General features: G+C 38.0%; 1 protein-coding gene across 3 annotated transcripts in view; it reads right to left on the bottom strand.

Moving 5' to 3' along the window:
* Positions 1-19,022, bottom strand: part of CFAP54 (cilia and flagella associated protein 54) — a 335,725-nt gene that overhangs the window by 226,483 nt on the left and 90,220 nt on the right. For all 3 annotated transcript variants that reach the window (XR_001918076.1, XM_013963991.2, XM_005680630.3), the window contains exons 24-26: positions 15,279-15,426; positions 13,460-13,615; positions 7,321-7,443 (exon numbers count right to left, since the gene is read on the bottom strand). Coding sequence is in view for 2 of the 3 variants with exons in the window: in XM_013963991.2 (XP_013819445.2) it covers positions 7,321-7,443; positions 13,460-13,615; positions 15,279-15,426 (427 nt within the window). In the remaining variant the exon portion in view is untranslated. The remainder of the gene's footprint in view (positions 1-7,320; positions 7,444-13,459; positions 13,616-15,278; positions 15,427-19,022) is intronic.

Genomic DNA, 19,022 nt, shown 5'->3' with positions numbered 1-19,022 from the left:
CAGCTCTAGTATCAAAATTCTGACATTAATATTGGTTGGCCAAAAAGTTCATTTGGGCTTCAAATGTTCTTCCAGGAAACTCAAACTTTGGGCCAAGCCAATATATCAGTCAGTTCAGTCACTCATTTGTGTCTGACTCTTTGTGACCCCGTGTACTGCAGCATGCCGGGCCAGTAGCAGGAACTCTGGGAGCTTGCTCAAACTCATGTCCATCAAGTAAGTGATGCCATCCAACAATTTCATCCTCTGTTGTCCCCTTTTACTCCTGCCTTCAGTCTTGCCCAGGGTCTTTTCCAATAAGTCAGCTCTTCGCATCAGATGGCCAAAGTACTGGAGTTTCAGCTTCAGCATCAGTCCTTCCAATGAATATTCAGGACTGATTTCTTTTAGGATGGACTAGTTGGATCTCCTTGCAGTCCAAGGGATTCTCAAGAGTCTTCTCCAATACCACAGTTCAAAAGCATCAATTCTTTGGTGCTCAGCTTTCTTTATGGTCCAACTCCCACATCCATATATGATTACTGGAAAAACCACAGATTTGACTAGACGGACCTTAGTCGGCAAAGTCATGTCTCTGCTTTTTACTATACTGTCTAGGTTTGTCAGAGCTTTTCTTCCAAGGAGCGTCTTCTAATTTCATGGCAGCAGTCACCATCTGGAGTGATTTTGGAGCCCCCCAAAATAAAGTCTTTCACTGTTTTCACTGTTTCCCTATCTATTTGCCATGAAGTGATGGAACCAGATGCCATATTAGCTTTTTGAATGTTGAGTTTTAAGCCAGTTTTTTCACTCTCCTCTCTCACTTTCAAGAGGCTCTTTAGTTCCTCTTCACTTTCTGCCATAAGAGTGGTGTCATCTGCATATCTGAGGTTATTGATATTTCTCCCAGCAGTCTTGATTTCAACTTGTGCTTCATCCAATCCAAAATTTCTCATGATGTACTCCATATATAAGTTAAATAAGCAGGGTGACAATATACAGATTTGATGTACTCCTTTCCTGATTTGGAACCAGTCAGTTGTTCTACGTCCAGTCTTATATGTAGGTCCTTTTTGACCTACATATAGATTTCTCAGGAGCCAGGTAAGGTGGTCTGGTTTTACCATATCTTTAAGAATTTCCCACAGTTTGTTGTGATCCACACAGTCAAAGGCTCTAGTGTAGTCAATAAAGCAGAAGTAGATCTCTTGCTTTTATGATCCAATGGATGTTGGCAATTTGATCTCTGGTTCCTCTGCCTTTTCTAAATCCAGCTTGAATATCTGGAAGTTCATGATTCACGTAGTGTTGAAGCCTGGCTTGGAGAATTTATTATATAATTCTCACCTCTGTGAATATCTTGTATGCCCCAAAATTCAATACATTCAAAACCTATTATCTTTTCCCCCTTTCTTACTCAGGGTTCAACAAACTGCATTCAACCAACTGTCCAGACATCTGGGTTATTGGGGACTCTTCCCTCTCCCTCCGCAATCCCCCTCTATTCAATTCCATCTGATAAACAACTCTTGAAACATTTTCAATTCTATCTCCCAGTTTTCCACACTAGCTTCATTTATCATCTCTTGCCCTCTAACTCATTTCCTGTCTCAGGTCTTATTCTCCTCTAATGATTAGCTGTTGCACAACCAGAATAATTTCTTTTTTCTAAATGCAAATTTCATTACAGCATTCCCAGGTTTGAAACCCTTCGATGGCTCCTCTCTGACCTCATTAGATGGCCATTCATCATCTAGTACTGGTTCACTGTTCCACTTTTTAAGCTGACAAAAATATTTAATCATATCCTCCATAATTAAAAATCAGTCTGATTCTTCTTTTCCCAAACTGTGACATTATTTCCTATTTTCATATTGATTACTATCTGAGGCAATCAATGTTAATAACCCTGAATCTGCTGTATTTTCAAAAAATACTTGCCTTGAAGCTTATTTATAGTATCTTGCCATAAACAATTATTTTTTACTTATCATGTAATCTATTTATCTACTTTTCCTGGTACCTTCTGAATTTTGTGCCCTGTTGTAGAAGGTCTCCCATGATTTCAAGGACAACCAAATATCCTCAAATCCATCTGGACTTCATTTTGTTTATGGTATGAGAAAGGACTCTGGCTTTGTTTATTCTCAAATGAACAGTAATATCGGCACCTTTTATTAATAAATTATCATTTTCTCAATGAACCTGAATGCCACCTTTGTCTTATATTAAGTCCTTCCTGTAGACCCAGGGCCAGTTTTTCCTAGAATCTCTATTCTATTCCACTGATCTATTTGCCCATTACTCTGTTAAGACCATTTTTCACTGGAGTGAACTTTTGGTAAATTTTAATACCTACTGGAACTTCTAAATAATTCTAATCACTTTCAAAGAAACATCGGGATTCTGATTAAAGCTGCATTGCATGTAAATATTATTTTAGGAAACATTTATTTTACTATTACAGTAAGTCTTCTTATTCAAGAACTTGGTGTGGCCTGCCATATGTGCAGATCTTATTTTATGTCTTTCAGTAAGATTTCACACTTCTTTTATTTAGGTTCTTCAACATTTTGTTAAGTTTAAAATACTGTCTATCATTACAAGTGGTATATTTTCCCCTGTCCTGGCTACTGTTCATATTAAAAATAAAAACGTTTGTATCTTATGTAACTTTATAAATTCTCTTTTTAATTTTAGTAATCTTTTGCTAGATTCTCATGTGTTTTTTGAGACCTTACAATTTCAGACAAATTTTGCTTTTCTAATATTACAAAATTATTTCATGCCCTTATCTGTTGCATGAGACAGAATCTCTACAAATAATGAATCAGAGTATTAAGAGTCAATATCTCCTGTGCCTGATTTTAAAGAAATGACTTCAGAAACTTGCCATTTAGTATGATATTTGCTAAAAATTTTTGGTAAATGTCTTTATCATTATGTAATAACTTCCTTCTATGCCTAACCTACTTAGAAATTTTATTAGGAAAGGCTGCTAAGGTTTATCCAGTGCCTTTGTAGTGTTTTCATATAACCTGTTTTTCTCCTTTAATTTGCTGTTATAAAAAATGAAGTTTTGTTTTAATTCAGACCTGATCTTTAATACTTGACAATGAGACTGCCTTATGACTGGAAAGTGCCAGAGGCCATCCAGAAACAGAAAAGGGCGATCAACAGAACAGACTGGATGGACATAATGTCTCTCTTTATCCATTTAATGTTTTGGACCCTGAATTCTGCTTTTTCAGATATGAAAACTGTCATGCCTCCTTCATTTCTGTTTACATTTTCCCAATATCTGTGTCCATTTATTTTTCAAATTCCTTGTTATTTTGTTTTACAGGGTGTTTTGAAATCATACACATTTGAATCTAACTTTTCAGCCCATCTGACAGTCTCTGTCTCTTGAGTTCATTCACGCTTAGTGAAGTAATTAATGTACTTGATTTTATTCCTTCCATCTGAAATACAATCTCAGTTTCCTTCTTCTTACTTTTGTTAAATTAGCCATGTTTCGTCCCTGCCACTTTTTCGTTCTTTTTTCCTCCCTGCCATTCCTCTGTGTGCTTTTGCTTCTTGACAGTTTAGAACAGTCCTACAGTGTTTTAAAGATCAGCTCATGCCTACATATTCCTGAGTCATCTTTAAATATTCATATTCTTTCAAAAGAAAATAATAAAGTTATACAATATGTACTTTTACACTATGTGTGTTTTTAACACACATGCACCATGAATCTATAGTTGCTCATCACTCCCTCAACCCTAAACAGGATAGAAGCTTTGGCTCTAGGTTACTAATAGGTTTTTCTTCCATGGATGACTCTTCTATTTCAAGACTCCCTATTTAGCATTTATATTACAAAATCCTAGTCACATCATTATTATCCATTTACTTTTAATAATACATATATTGCAAGATTCGTTGCTCCCATTATTCCTCTCCTTTTCATCTTTCCCTATCTTGGGATTTCTGTTCTGAACCAACTGTCATTTGATAGAGTATTTCCTCAAGTGTTTTTCTCAGATAAATACATGGATGGAATACTTTTTAAATGCCTGCACTTCTGAAAATGTTTATTTTGCCCTGACAAATGAATGATATCTTTTCCTGGTTATTAATTTACAGGCCTTAATCCTTTTTCCCTCAGGATTCTACAAATGTTGCTCCAGGAATTTAACTTTTAGTGTTGCTGATAAAAAGTCTGAAGTTAATTGATTCTCTTTCTATTGCAAATAAGTAACCTGTTCTTTCAGTCTCAAATATTCAGATTTGTCCTCATCCTTGGATTTCAGGAATTTGACCAACATGTGTCCACATACATATTCTAACATTAATCCTGCTTGGGACTGAGAAAGATGATTACTTTTCTATGTATTTCTTTTCTACTTCCAGACTCCTTTTATTTCATGTTATGATTTCTGGATCTGTCTTCTGAATTTATCTAGAGGTAATACTATTTAACATCTGCAGGTATTTCTTGCGCTTCCATATCTGAATCAAGAAGTATAATCACAATCTTCATTTGTTTAATTTTTAATCCAAAATTAAATTTGTTATATATGAAAGTTACTATGGGAATAAATTCTAAGAGTGCTTATCACAAGAAAAAACATTTTTTCTATTTCTTTAATTTTGTATCTTTAGGAGATGTGCATGTTCACAAAATTTCTTATGGTAATCACTTCATGATGTATGTAAATTAAGTCATTATGTTGTACATCTTAAACTTATACAGTGTTGTATGTCAGTGATAGCCCAACAAAACTGGAAGAAAAAATTAAATTTGTTCTAATTGTACTGCTTGAAAGGTTTCTTTTTCTTTAGTCATCTCTGATCCTTTTCAACACTGTAAGAACAAATAACACAATTATTCTAGTTTTTGGCTTGTTCTTCCTCCTTGGGCTTCTGAGTTCCCATAAGTGAATTATTATCATTTCTTCTTGCTAATGGCTTATGCTACCTCAGCATCTACACAGACCAGGGCATAGAGGTCTCTCTACAGTGGCAAACCAGTGAGTGATTGAAGGAATACGATTTTCTGCTCCTGAAGTCAGGACATGACCTCTTTGCTAAGGTAGAGAGTAGAGGCCTCTCTGTTACCAGACCTCCACAGAAGCAAACGTAAGTCTCAACTAAAATAATGGAGAAGACTCTTGAAATTCTCTTGGCTTGCAAGGAGACCAAACCAGTCAATCCTAAAGGAAATCAACCCTGAATATTCATTGGAAAGACTGATGCTGAAGCTGAAGCACCAATACTTTAATTACCTGATGTGAAGAGTCAACTCACTGGAAAGACCCTGCAACTGGGAAAGATTGAAGGCAAAAGGAGAAGGGGACAACAGAGGATGAGATGGTTGGATGACATCATCAACTCAATTACATGAGTTTGAGCAAACTGCAGGAGATAGTGAAGGACAGGGATGCCTGGCGTGCTGCAGTCCATAGTGTTGCAAAGAGTCAGACATGACTTAGCGACTGAATAACAACAAAGTAACGTCTCTGAATAACAACAAAGTAATGGCTCTGAATAATAACGAAGTTCTACTATTTTAAGTATTCTAAACACTGTGATTAAAAGTAGTGCAAATAATTTCACAATTTGTATGGAAATACAAAACACCTGGAATAGCCAAAGCAATCCTGAGAAAGAAGAATGGAACTGGAGGAATCAACTTGCCTGACTTCAGGCTCTACTACAAAGCCACAGTCATCAAGACAGTATGGTACCGGCACAAAGACAGAAATATAGATCAATAGAACAAAATAGAAAGCCCAGAGATAAACCCACGCACCTATGGACACCTTATCTTTGCCAAAGGAGGCAAGAGCATACAATGGAGAAAAGACAATCTCTTTAACAAGTGGTGCTGGGAAAACAAGTCAACCATTTGTAAAAGAATGAAACTAGAACACTTTCTAACACCATTCACAAAAATAAACTCAAAATAGATTCAATATCTAAATGTAAGACCAGAAACTGTAAAACTCCTAGAGAAGAACATAGGCAAAACACTATCCGACATAAATCACAGCAGGATCCTCTATAACCCACCTCCCAGGATATTGGAAATAAAGGTAAAAATAAACAAATGGGACCTAATTAAAATTGAAAGCTTCTGCACAACAAAGGAAACTATAAGCAAGGTGAAAAGACAGCCTTCTGAATGGGAGAAAATAATAGCAAATGAAGCAACTGACAAACAACTAGTCTCAAAAATATACAAGCAACTCCTGCAGCTCAATTCCAGAAAAATAAGCGACCCAATCAAAAAATAGGCCAAAGAACTAAACAGACATTTCTCCAAAGAAGACATACAGATGGCTAACAAACACACGAAAAGATGCTCAACATCACTCATTATCAGAGAAAGGCAACTCAAACCCACAATGAGGCACCATTTCACACCAGTCAGAATGGCTGCTATCCAAAAGTCTACAAGCAATAAATCCTGGAGAGGGTGTGGAGAAAAGGGAACCCTCTTACACTGTTGGTGGGAATGCAAACTAGTACAGCCACTATGGAGAACAGTGTGGAGATTCCTTAAAAAACTGGAAATGAACTGCCTTATGACCCAGCAATCCCACTGCTGGGCATACACACCGAGGAAACCAGAATTGAAAGAGACACGTGTACCCCAATGTTCATCGCAGCACTGTTTATAATAGCCAGGACATGGAAGCAACCTAGATGCCCATCAGCAGATGAATGGATAAGGAAGCTGTGGTACATATACACAATGGAATATTCAGGCGTATTACTCAGCCATTAGGAAGAATACATTTGAATCAGTTCTAATGAGGTGGATGAAACTGGAGTTGATTATACAGAGTGAAGTAAGCCAGAAAGAAAAACACCAACACAGTATACTAATGCATATATATGGAATTTAGAAAGATGGTAACGATAACCCTGTATGCGAGACAGCAAAAGAGACACAGATGTATAGAACAGTCTTTTCGACTCTGTGGGAGAGGGAGAGGGTGGGATGATTTGGGAGAATGGCATTGAAACATGTATAATATCATATATGAAACGAATTGCCAGTCCAGGTTCGATGCAGGATACAGGTTGCTCAGGGCTGGTGCACTGGGGTGACCCAGAGGGATGGTATGGGGAGGGAGGAGGGAGAGGGTTTCAGGATGGGGAACACGTGTACACCCGTGGCGGATTCATGTTGATGTATGGCAAAACCAATACAATATTGTAAAGTAATTAGCCTCCAATTAAAATAAATAAATTTATATTTTAAAAAAATTTTTTAAAGTAGTGTAACTTTCTAAATCATTAGGGCTCCTAAGTCTTATGACAGTAGGCAAAGAATGAGGTAGATACCTTTGTTATGTAGAAGATACAGCAAGCTATCATATGCTGTACACTTTCAAAGCTTGCAAGATGTTTCTTTAAGTGGATGACATTTGGTAGTCCTTGCAAAACCACCACACACTTTATCAAGATCTGAAAAATAGAAACACAATGCTTTTTGTTGAAAATATCTTTACTCATTTTAAAAAAATGCCTTATTTAAATCATGCAAGTTTAAGCCATCACATTTTCTTGTTGTTAATAATTATGGACCAATTGCTTATCTTGTACAAAGAAGTGTACCCTGAGATAAAATTGATAAATTCAATGTTCAAATGAGTCCTTCATCTAAAGTAACCTGAAAGCTAGTGGAGAGGATAAAATAAATACAAAAATAGATAAAACAAAGCCCATACTGACAAGTACCACAAAAGATACAGGTAAAATGTTACATGTGTACAAGAAACTAAAGATGACATTCAGGCTTAGGAGAACCTTGAAAAAAACTTACAGAGAATGACTATGTACCATATTAAATACACAGCAATATGGGTACTTGGTATAAGAGCTTCCTTTAAAATAAAACCAAGTACTCATCCCCAGGAAATCAATTAATATTGGCTCTTCAGTTCAGTTCAGTTCAGTCGTTCCGTCGTGTCCAACTCTTTGCGACCCCATGAATCACAGCACGCCAGGCCTCCTTGTCTATCACCAACTCCCAGAGTTTACCCAAACTCACGTCCATTGAGTCGGTGATGCCATGCAGCCATCTCATCCTCTGTTGTCTCCTTCTCCTCCTGCCCCCAATCCCTCCCAGCATCAGAATCTTTTCCAATGAGTCAACTCTTCACATGAGGTGGCCAAAGTATTGGAGTTTCAGCCTCAGCATCAGTCCTTCCAATGAACACCCAGGACTGATCTCCTCTAGGATGGACTGGTTGGACATCCCTGCAGTCCAAGGGACTCTCAAGAGTCTTCTCCAACACCACACTTCAAAAGCATTAATTCTTCGGCACTCAGTTTTCTTCACAGTCCAACTCTCACATCCATACATGACCACCGGAAAAACCATAGCCTTGACTAGATGGACCTTTATTGGCAAAGTAATGTCTCTGCTTTTGAATATGCTATCTAGGTTGGTCATAACTTTTCTTCCAAGGAGTAACCATCTTTTAATTTCATGGCTGCAATTACCATCTGCAGTGATTTTGGAGCCCCCAAAAATAAAGTCTGACACTGTTTCCCCATCTATTTCCCATGAAGTGATGGGACCAGATGCCATGATCTTCGTTTTCTGAATGTTGAGCTTTAAGCCAACTTTTTCACTCTCCTCTTTCACTTTCATCAAGAGGCTTTTTAGTTCCTCTTCACTTTCTGCCATAAGGGTGGTGTCATCTGCGTATCTGAGGTTATTGATATTTCTCCCAGCAATCCTGATTCCAGCTTGTGCTTCTTCCAGCCCAGCATTTCTCATGATGTACTCTGCACAGAAGTTAAATAAGCAGGGTGACAATATACAGCCTTGACGTACTCCTTTTCCTATTTGGAACCAGTCTGTTGTTCCATGTCCAGTTCTAACTGTTGCTTCCTGACCTGCAGATAGATTTCTCAAGAGGCAGGTCAGGTGGTCTGGTATTCCCATCTCTTTCAGAATTTTCCACAGTTTATCCTGATCCACACACTCAAAGGCTTTGGCATAGTCGATAAAGCAGAAATAGATATTTTTCTGGAACTCTCTTGCTTTTTCCATGATCCAGCGGATGTTGGCAATTTGATCTCTGGTTCCTCTGCCTTTTCTAAAACCAGCTTGAACATCTGGAAGTTCACGGTTCACATACTGCTGAAGCCTGGCTTGGAGAATTTTGAGCATTACTTTACTAGCGTGTGAGATGAGTGCAATTGTGTGGTAGTCTGAACATTCTTTGGCATTGCCTTTCTTTGGGACTGGAATGAAAACGGACCTTTTCCAGTCCTGTGGCCACTGCTGAGTTTTCCAAATTGGTACTTACTTCCTTAATTATTCTCCATATCATGTGATCCTGAATTTGATCCAGAGCTGGACAATTAAGTTTATCTTTCAATATTGCCACACACTTCTGAGCAATATTGCTATCAGAAAGGCAGACTTAGATTGCATCAATCTATTCATCATTCAGATTATCCCAAAGGACAAATTAATATATGGAGGTTGGTCCTTTGTGGACACATTAATTGCTTCAAGCCATCAATCTAACAATATTATTACTGTTGTCACAGAACACTTATGAATTCTTTTCAACGCAGCTTTAATTCCTCCCTTCCACCATCACCATCTCCCAACCTACTGTTCCATATCCCCGAATCAAGTTAACCACCTAGCAGTTCTGTAGTTTTCTCTGGGCTCATGTAATCCTATGTGTGTATGTATATTTGTGTGTGTGTGTGTATCCTTCAGTATTCTTGCCTGGAGAATTCCATGGACAGAGGAACCTGATGAACTACAGTCCATGAGGTTGCGAAGAGTCAGACATGACTGACCAACTAACACTTTCACTTCACTTTTGCATGTACTTTCACTTTCACACACAGAGAGAGTTAATGTTATTTTACAAAGTGAAATTAAGCACACTTTCTGAACTATGCATTTCCCCTTCAGGCATGTCTTGTGAAAAATCCCTCCAAGTCTATAGGTATAGATTTAATTCATCATTCCTAATGGTTACCTAATATTATTTACTGTAAACCAATCATAATTTTGCAACAATTTCCAGAGCCTTCCTGTTGCACAGTTTTAAGGTTGATGTTTTACAGTCTGGCAGTTCTGGCCATCCTTCAATTACTGCATGTCCTCTTTGTCTCCAGCTCTTTTGCCTTCACCAAGAAAGCTACAATAAACATCCCTACACAGGGACTTCCCTGGCAGTCCAGTGGGTTCAATCCCTGGTTGGGGAACTAAGAAATCACAAGCAACATGGCATAGCCAAAAAAAAAAAACACACACACACACACACAACCACAACAAAAACCATCCTCTACCTATTCAGTTGCCAAAATGAGCAGCAAGTGAGGTGCCAGCTTTGAGATACGTAGGGAGGATGAGGTACCATCCTCCATGGCACAGTAGTCCCTCTAAATCAATTCCATTATGTGGTATTGTATCCCCAGTAGGTAGAACAGATGGAAGCAATGGGTAGAACTAGGGGTGATTTTAATCTATGGGATAAATCATTAAGAAAGGAATTGCTGGGCTGTGTAAATGCACTTTTTAATTTACTAAAATATTATTCCATGAGATAAATTACTAGCAGAGGAATTGCTATGTTAGGCATATTTGTTTTTAATTTTACTTATACTTAGTTTAATTAAAATTAGGTTTGCATTACCAAATTCTAAAGACTATAACAGTTCACATTTCTCCCATTGATGAATGCGAATGCCTTTGCCCCACATCCTCACCAGCAATAGGAGTTACAGATCTTTTCAATTCTGCTAGTGATATTATATTGTTGATTTAATGGCAATTTCTATGGATATTCAGAATCTGAGCATCTTTTTGCCACTTGGATTTGCTCTCCTATAAACTTCATATTATTATCCCATGCCTATTATTTATTCAGTTATTAAAAAAACGTTTTGTTATATATTGTTACCCTCATTAGTGTTGGATAACTTTCCCAAATCCATAAATTGCCCACAATCTTTGTTATGGCTCCTTTTGCCACACATGGGTTGCCATTTAAATATAGTCAAATATTTCTTATATCTAAGAGTTCTATTTTGGTTAGAGTTCCCCAACACTGACTGTACATGGACTCTCTTGTGACTATTTTTTTCCAAAAGTTTTTGCTGTCTTTTACATTTAAACCTTTAATTTATCTGGACTGTTTACCTATGGTACAAAGTAGGGGTCTTTTTTCAGAGGAATATCCCGATGTTTCACCACCATTTACTAAAAATATCCATTACCTTCCCACTGAATTGGAAAGCCAATTCCATCATACACTACATTCTTCTACAGTGAGGCCTACTTCTGGCATCTCTCCCTAGTTCCATTCATCTTTTCTTGCTCTAAACTATACAATTTAATTTAAAAACTCCTTTCCTAAGTCTTTCCCTCATAGTTATCATCCACTTTCTGAGTTAAATGCATCCTGAATCAGTAGGATCCCAGAGGATGACAGGGGACTACTCTCAACTCAACCAATGAAGCAGCAGTTGCAGGCACTGTTCCATTGTGGTATCTTTGCTGGAGCAAAAAGGGAGTTTGGGGGAGAATGAATAAAAGGAGTATATGTATGGCTGAGTCCCTTACCTGAAATTATCACAACATTGTTAATTGGCTATCAGTTCAGTCTCTCAGTCATGTCCGACTCTTTGCGACCCCATGAATCACAGCACGCCAGGCCTCCCTGTTCATCACCAACTCCCAGAGTTCACTCAGACTCGCGTTTATCGAGTCAGTGATGCCATCCAGCCATCTCATCCTCTGTCATCCCCTTCTCCTCCTGCTCCCAATCCCTCCCAGCATCACAGTCTTTTCCAATGAGTCAACTCTTTGCATGAGGTGGCCAAAGTACTGGAGTCTCAGCTTTAGCATCATTCCTTCCAAAGAAATCCCAGGGCTGATCTCCTTCAGAATGGACTGGTTGGATCTCCTTGCAGTCCAAGGGACTCTCAAGAGTCTTCTCCAACACCACAGTTCAAAAGCATCAATTCTTCGGCGCTCAGCCTTTTTCACAGTCCAACTCTCATATCCATACATGACCACAGGAAAAACCATAGCCTTGACTAGACGGACCTTAGTCAGCAAAGTAATGTCTCTGCTTTTGAATATGCTATCTATGTTGGTTATAACTTTTCTTCCAAGGAGTAGTATAAGATAAAACAGTTATTTTTAAAAAAGGAATGGGGGTGCCTTGAGGTGGCTAATGTTGCCTTTTTTATCTTATTGGACAGAAATAATATCCTATGGGGAAGAAGTATTAGAAGAAGCTCCAATTCACACCAGGCAGATAAAAACATGCATTTAGAGTCTTGACCTAGGGCAGTAATAACGCTTCCACTCTCTGACCTAATATTTTATGAAAGGACCTTAACTTTGTGGACATGTCTCAAAACAAAACACTGGACCACTACATCAATAAATCATGTTAACTGAGCCTAATAAACAAGAAATGGCAAGTATGTTGAAGATGTGAGATGATTGCCCTCCAGAGGATAGAAATAAACCCTAAAAAGAGTCAGGGGCCTGACACATTAATGAAATGTCTGGGACAAGCTGAGACATGCCCCCACTCCAAAGCAGGTCTGACATCTCTAATCTCTCACCTCTAAGAAGAAAGGATGATGCTTTAAGAAGCAGACTGCCATGTTGTGGAGAAGGGCGTGTGGCAGGGCACTGGTGGTCAGCCTTTCAGAACTAAAGGACTCATCACATGGCCGCAAGGGAATGTATCTCTCAACAACCAGTGAATTTGGAAGAAAACCCCAAGCCTCAGATGAGACCACAGCTCTGGTCAACACCTTGAATTTAGCCTGATCCTGAGCTAAAATTCTGACCACAGCTCTGATCAACACCTTGAATTTAGCCTGATGAGATCCTGAGCCAAAGATCCAGACAACCTGTATCCAGCCTTCTGACCTCCAGAAACTATGAGATAGTGAATGGGTGTTATTTTAAGCCATTGAGTGTTGGTGATTTGTTAGGAAACACAGACAACTAATATAATCCCTTCAGCCAAGTCTTATCAACCTTTTTTTCCAGAAATTCCACTTTCACCACAGAGATATCAAGTTCATTTTTCTGGTTATCCACCAATTTTTTTCCCCTCAGTGATGCCTTTAACAGTATGCCTTGAATAAATATTGCTGTCTCTAACATTACAAGACCATAAAAATTGAAATGACTTTAAAAATACAACCTAGAAAAGTATGTTACCCATATTTAAATATGGACAGCAACAGGGCTGAATGTTTTCAGGGAAACACATTTTAAGTTCTTATTTATGTTTTCCCAGACATATAATTTAAATTATTAAAATATCTTTCAGTTAACTCACGAAATGTCATAATACTCATTCTTGACCTATTTGTACTTTCTAAGAGACATGTTGCATTTTCTTTTCCAGAATGCAGTGTTGACTTGCCTTTGTTAAAAAATACCCTTATGGGGAGGGGGTGAAACCCTTACCTGTACAACAGGTACCAAAACAATATTGTGATAAATGATAGGAGCAAGGAGGCCGTAACACTGAGTCACAGCCTGAAGGGCGTAACTGGAATCATTTAGATAGTTGCTCAGTTCCAGTGCCACCAATACTCTCTCACATTCAATCAGTCTAGCAATCTGTAAAGAAACAGGTATTGTTACTCAGGCTGAACACCAGGTACTTAACTTGTGTGTCTCTAATGAGGAGAAGGGGTAGGAAGTGTGATCCTTGTAACTTAACAGTAACATGAATGTTGATAAAAAGAAAAACCTAAATTCAGGAACAACTCTAACTCCCCAATAATGCTATTGATACATATGGATGATACAATCTTAGAATTAAACTTTAAATCTTTTTATGAATTACAATCAAATACCACTAGTAACAGAAAAGGCACCAATCTTTTTGATTGGTAAGATAAAATCTTGGCTCTATTTTAGGAGGAAAACTCTAGTTTTTTCAAAAACATAAACTGTAACAAATAATAATTAAAATATAGTATTGCTGTAATATGGCCCCCACTTGATTAATAGACCCTTATTTCTCTCCTGGATTTGTGAGAAAATGGTAAATTTTTTTGTAGACTAATCTATCTTCTATTATACTTCTGCTACTTAAGGCAAAATGTAAAGTTAGGCTTTTTGTGATTAAAATCACCTAAGAAGAGTAAGAATCCTATCTTACTCCTTTCTCTTTTGGGGGGAGAGATTTCACTCAAAGAAAACAATATGAGGGGCAACCAGAAATTTCTATACAGCAAATTGTTATTGGAATGGTAGTCCAGCATTCTGGAATTCACTGAAGTACTTAAAGACTGTCCTCATTTTCAGGCTAAATGATGAAAAAAAAAAAAAAGAAGAAGAAGCTGAATGCAACTTAATAGGAACAGGTCAATGGCTGTGAATGCTTGTGCTCTATAAAAATGTGAACTTGTCTTAGGCAGAGAGTCATGTTTGTTTTTTTACTTTCATACCCACAGAAATTGGCACAGTCTCATGGAACAAGTTATTGGCTAATTAATTAATGAATAAGTGGATGGGTAGGAAAAAGCAACTGTAAAAGAAAAACAAAAATGACAAAAATCTCCATATATCTGAAGTAAGTAAAGAAGGAAGGGAGAAAAAGAAGAGTGAACCTCAATTTAGATTGAAAAAAAATAATGTAGGATTGTTACTAAAAGCAAGAGCATTGTAAGGCTACAGGTATAATAAAGCAATATTCATAAGTACCTTGAGAATATATCAATAGGAGATAAGTTAAATTCCTGCCTCTGCACAGGATGCAATATTATAGTTTTTAAAAATGTACCAGATGGATATGTACCAGCATGAAAGTATGTCCAAGATAAATTATAAAAAGTATTCAAAAAGCAAGTTAACAGAACAGTGAGTCGATCATGATTCCATTTTTGTTAAGTAATAACAGCATAGTTGTCTATGCGTATTTTTTAAAATGGGAGAAATCACATGAAAACAAGAATGCAGTATTCTGAGGGATAATAGGATTCTAATAGGTTTCACTTTATACATTATAAATTTTGAATGTTTTAATTTATACTACTTTTATACAGGAATATATATATATTCCTGTATATAGGAAGGGGGGAAAAGAAAGGGGGAAAAACCATGAGCCTAGACCTGTGAAATCTACAAACAATATCAAATAAACCAGCACAATCATACAAAGTTCTCTCAGTCCGTTCACAAGTGAGGATATACAATCCCCACAGCTCATAAACTTGAAACATCAAGAAACAAATCAAGGGAAATAATGCATTTGCAATGATTTTAATTCACTTACTTGTTGAGAAGGGAAAATCTCATTGCCTTTAATATTATCACAGAAAAAATTTTCTTCTTTGATTTTAATGTCACTTGTTACAAAAATATTTCTAAGAAAAAGATATAAGAGAATGGAAGAACTCTCTGTCAAAATATCTGAATGTAATCTGCAAAAAGAAATAAATGATATTACAGGTATAAGGTGATTTAGTGTGTGAATTCAACTTTGTAGATTGATTTGTTATACCAACACAATTATCCCAAGATAGCAGCAAAAGTCAGAGAAGGAAACGGCAACCCACTCCAATTCTTGCCTAGAGAATCCTGTGGACAGAGGAGCCTGGTGGGCTGCTGTCCATAGTGTTGCACAGAGTCGGACACGACTGAAGCGACTTAGCAGCAGCAGCAGCAAAAGTACATAACATAGCAACTCTTGCACAGCTGTTTAAATTGAAATTAAAGACTATTCTTAACAACAAGTTCATAAGTAAGAAAATTAAGCTATGGACATATGTCATGGATATATAAAACATAAACCATTGGCAAAATTTTCTGATTCTAAAATATATAGCTCTTTTCTATCAATATAATTGAAAGCATTATAGATACTCAGAAGTTTGGAAAATAGGCCCAATATTTCAATCAATAAACTTTCTGAAAGTGAGGGTTATTTATAGCAAAATCAGCCATGGTTAAAGAGAAGTAGAGACAGATTTGGGCTTTCCTGGTGGCTCAGATGGTAAAGAACCTGCCTGCCAATGCAGGAGATGTAAGAGATGCGGATTTGATCCCTCGGTGGAGAAGATCCCCAAGAGAAGGGAATGACACCCACTCCAGTATTCTTGCCTGGTGAATCCCATGGACAGAGGGGCCTGGTAGGCTACAGTCCATGGGAATCACAAAGAGTCGGACACAGCTGAGCTATTAACACACTGCCCCTCCAACTCGATCCCAAATCTGCCCCTGAAGTGTGAAACTGTTAGTCGCTCAGTCATGTCTGACTATAGCCTGCCAGGCTCCTCAGTCCATGGAATTCTCCAGGCAAGAAAACTGAAGTGGTTAGCCATTCCCTACTCCAGGAGATCTTCCCAATCCAGGGATCAAACTCAAGTCCCCTGCAGTGCAGGCAGATTCTTTTGACACCAAGGAAGCCCTATAGAAGTAGAGTCACTTCAAATTATCTTTTCTAAATTACAGTCAACAGTGCCCACCACTGGCAAAACTGTGAAATCTGCAGTCATCTTTGTTTCTCTAGTCCCTTCCTTGCCCTTAAGCCTTACTTGGTGACAAACCCTCTCTTCTAAGCTTCAGGTCCCTCCACTCTCCCTATAAAACAGGAAAGGATCTGACATCAATTGACATTAAAGAGGATCTGCTTCACCACCATGCTAAACTCTGAAATTGTCTTTGCCAGGAGGATTTTAGTTATCCTGGTTCTACGACTCATACTAAACTTTCTTTGTCATTGATGACCATGAGTAGTTCGACACACACAGAAAGTCCAAGTTATCACATCCTCCTGGCTCTAGTTCCTCCAGTATTCAGCTTGGACTCTGGTTAGTCATTTCCATAGTGACCTCTCCAGCACTTTAGATTCTGCACCCCATAATTTATGCAATAATAAACTTGCCTGACTATGCATAGATGTTATTATCTGATTTTTTTTATCCCTGCCATAATGGCCAATCAATTAATCATTTATTTATTTACCTCATTCCTTTTTGTTTTTCATTCAGACTAGCATTTGCTCAACACCAACCATGTATAAAAGCGTTATTCTAGATCCTAGAATATAAAGGTGAATCTTATGTAGCCCTCAGCAACAAGGAACTGGGCTCTGCTATTGATACAATTCATGTTACGTAACATCAGCTGAGCCATGATTCTCAGCAACATTTCCATCTATCCCTGATGCCTCCTTATTCATATTCCCCTAGAAAATGATATGAACTTCCTGTTCTCCACCTCCATGTGCTCTAGGATCTTTGTAGCCCCACCACCATACATTCTTAGGCTCTCCCTCCCCACTGGCTCTCTTATCTCAATCCTCCAAAATTCTGGCCTTAAGGTTGCCTTCCCCCAAAGCCTCTGCCAACTTTCCTCTGATCTTTACCACCAAACTTCAAATGGGTAGTTTTGCTTGTTACTATTTTCCATTTTCATTTATTCCTTAACCAACTGCAATATATTTCTGGCCCATCACAGCACAAAAATGGCTTTCTTCAACTTACCAATGTCTTCCTATATGCCAACTCTAAAAGCCTCCTCTTGGTTTTCATCCTACCCAACCTCTTTGCAGCATTTTCTTAAGCGACTACTCTGACTTTGCACCAGCATATAACACTGCTGGTCAGGGCCTCCATGATAATCTTCTCACTTCCCTTGGCAATGCACTTTCCTGGACTTTCACTTTCGGAACTGATTCATTTCAATTTCCTTCCTTGGTTCCAACTCCTACCTCTACGTCTTAAATGTAAGCAATGCCCCAGGATTCAAGTCCAGCCTTCTACCTTTTCTGGTCAACAGTCATTTCTCGGAAGATATCACTCATCGTCAAAATTCCAACAATGACCTCAGTGAACCATTTATATATGTCTCTAGCCTTGAGCTCTCTCCTGAGTGTCAGCTCATATCTACAGAGTTGTCCTGCTGGAAAACTGAACTCCATACATTCCCAAATTCATTCTCATCATCCAAAAACTCACTCCACCTCTCAGCTTCCCTTAGTAACATCAGAGGCTTACCCTCGCTGGAAATCCCAGTCAGCTTCTCCTCCTTCCTCTGTCTTATCCCCACAAGTCACATAAAATCTGCCAAGATCTGTCTCTTCCACTTCTGAAATGCCTCTTGAATCCATCCCCCACAGCACTGAGCATCCTCATACATACAGCACTGAGCATCCTCATACATGGTAAACACTAAGTTTATGTTTGTTTCATTGAATGGAATTATACATTTACATGAATAAGTGTTACCAATGTCTTGCCTCATTCAGCATTTGCATTTTTTAACTCATTACTATTGAGGAGTGAAGAGTTTTGCCTTATTAAGGGAATTTTAGGCATTACCAAGCAGGTAAAGGAGACTGTTCTTATTGAATATGTTGTTGAGACAGGCAGAAATTATACTAATGTTCATTTCTGATGCTGCCCTTAAACTTTGGTTTCTTAAGGAAAAAATGGCAAAGGATAGCCTGTAGCTTTATATGGCTTCTATAGACCTATTTGTAGTTGGTGGCCTAATCCTGGGTGCCTCTTCAAGCAAAGGAAAAGTCTTCTTACCCTAAGAGCTCACCCATCAGACCCTAACCTTAATTTCAACCTGACCTTTCTCTGTGATAAAGGTCCCCAATACGTATTTGTGTTTTCTAGTAAAACTGACACTACCTTGGTTAGTATTTGGGGGTTTTTTTCCTCATAACCTCATTAGCTTATATTCAAAACGTATCCATATGTTTCCAGTGTTTTTTCCAATTCTAACAAAGAAAGTTCTAAGAAGGACCCAAACCTTCAGAATATCTATGCTTTACTTGTTGGAAGTAGTTTTACATATACCATCTCAACATGAACTTGAAAATAAATTAACTCCAGGCTTCACAGCCAACACCTGTCTTTTCAATAAGCAAATTAATATTTTAAAAGAACATTTCTTCGAAGTGCCAGTCTATGTTCGATACAGGATACAGGATGCTTGGGGCTGGTGCATGATGATCCAGAGAGATGATATGGGGTGGGAGGAGGGAGGGGGATTCAGGATTGGGAGC

Source organism: Capra hircus, chromosome 5 (genome assembly GCF_001704415.2).
Source record: "Capra hircus breed San Clemente chromosome 5, ASM170441v1, whole genome shotgun sequence".
Lineage (NCBI taxonomy): Eukaryota > Metazoa > Chordata > Mammalia > Artiodactyla > Bovidae > Capra > Capra hircus.
The sequence above is the reverse complement of the archived record's forward strand: the minus strand, read 5'-3'. Positions and strand labels throughout refer to the sequence as shown.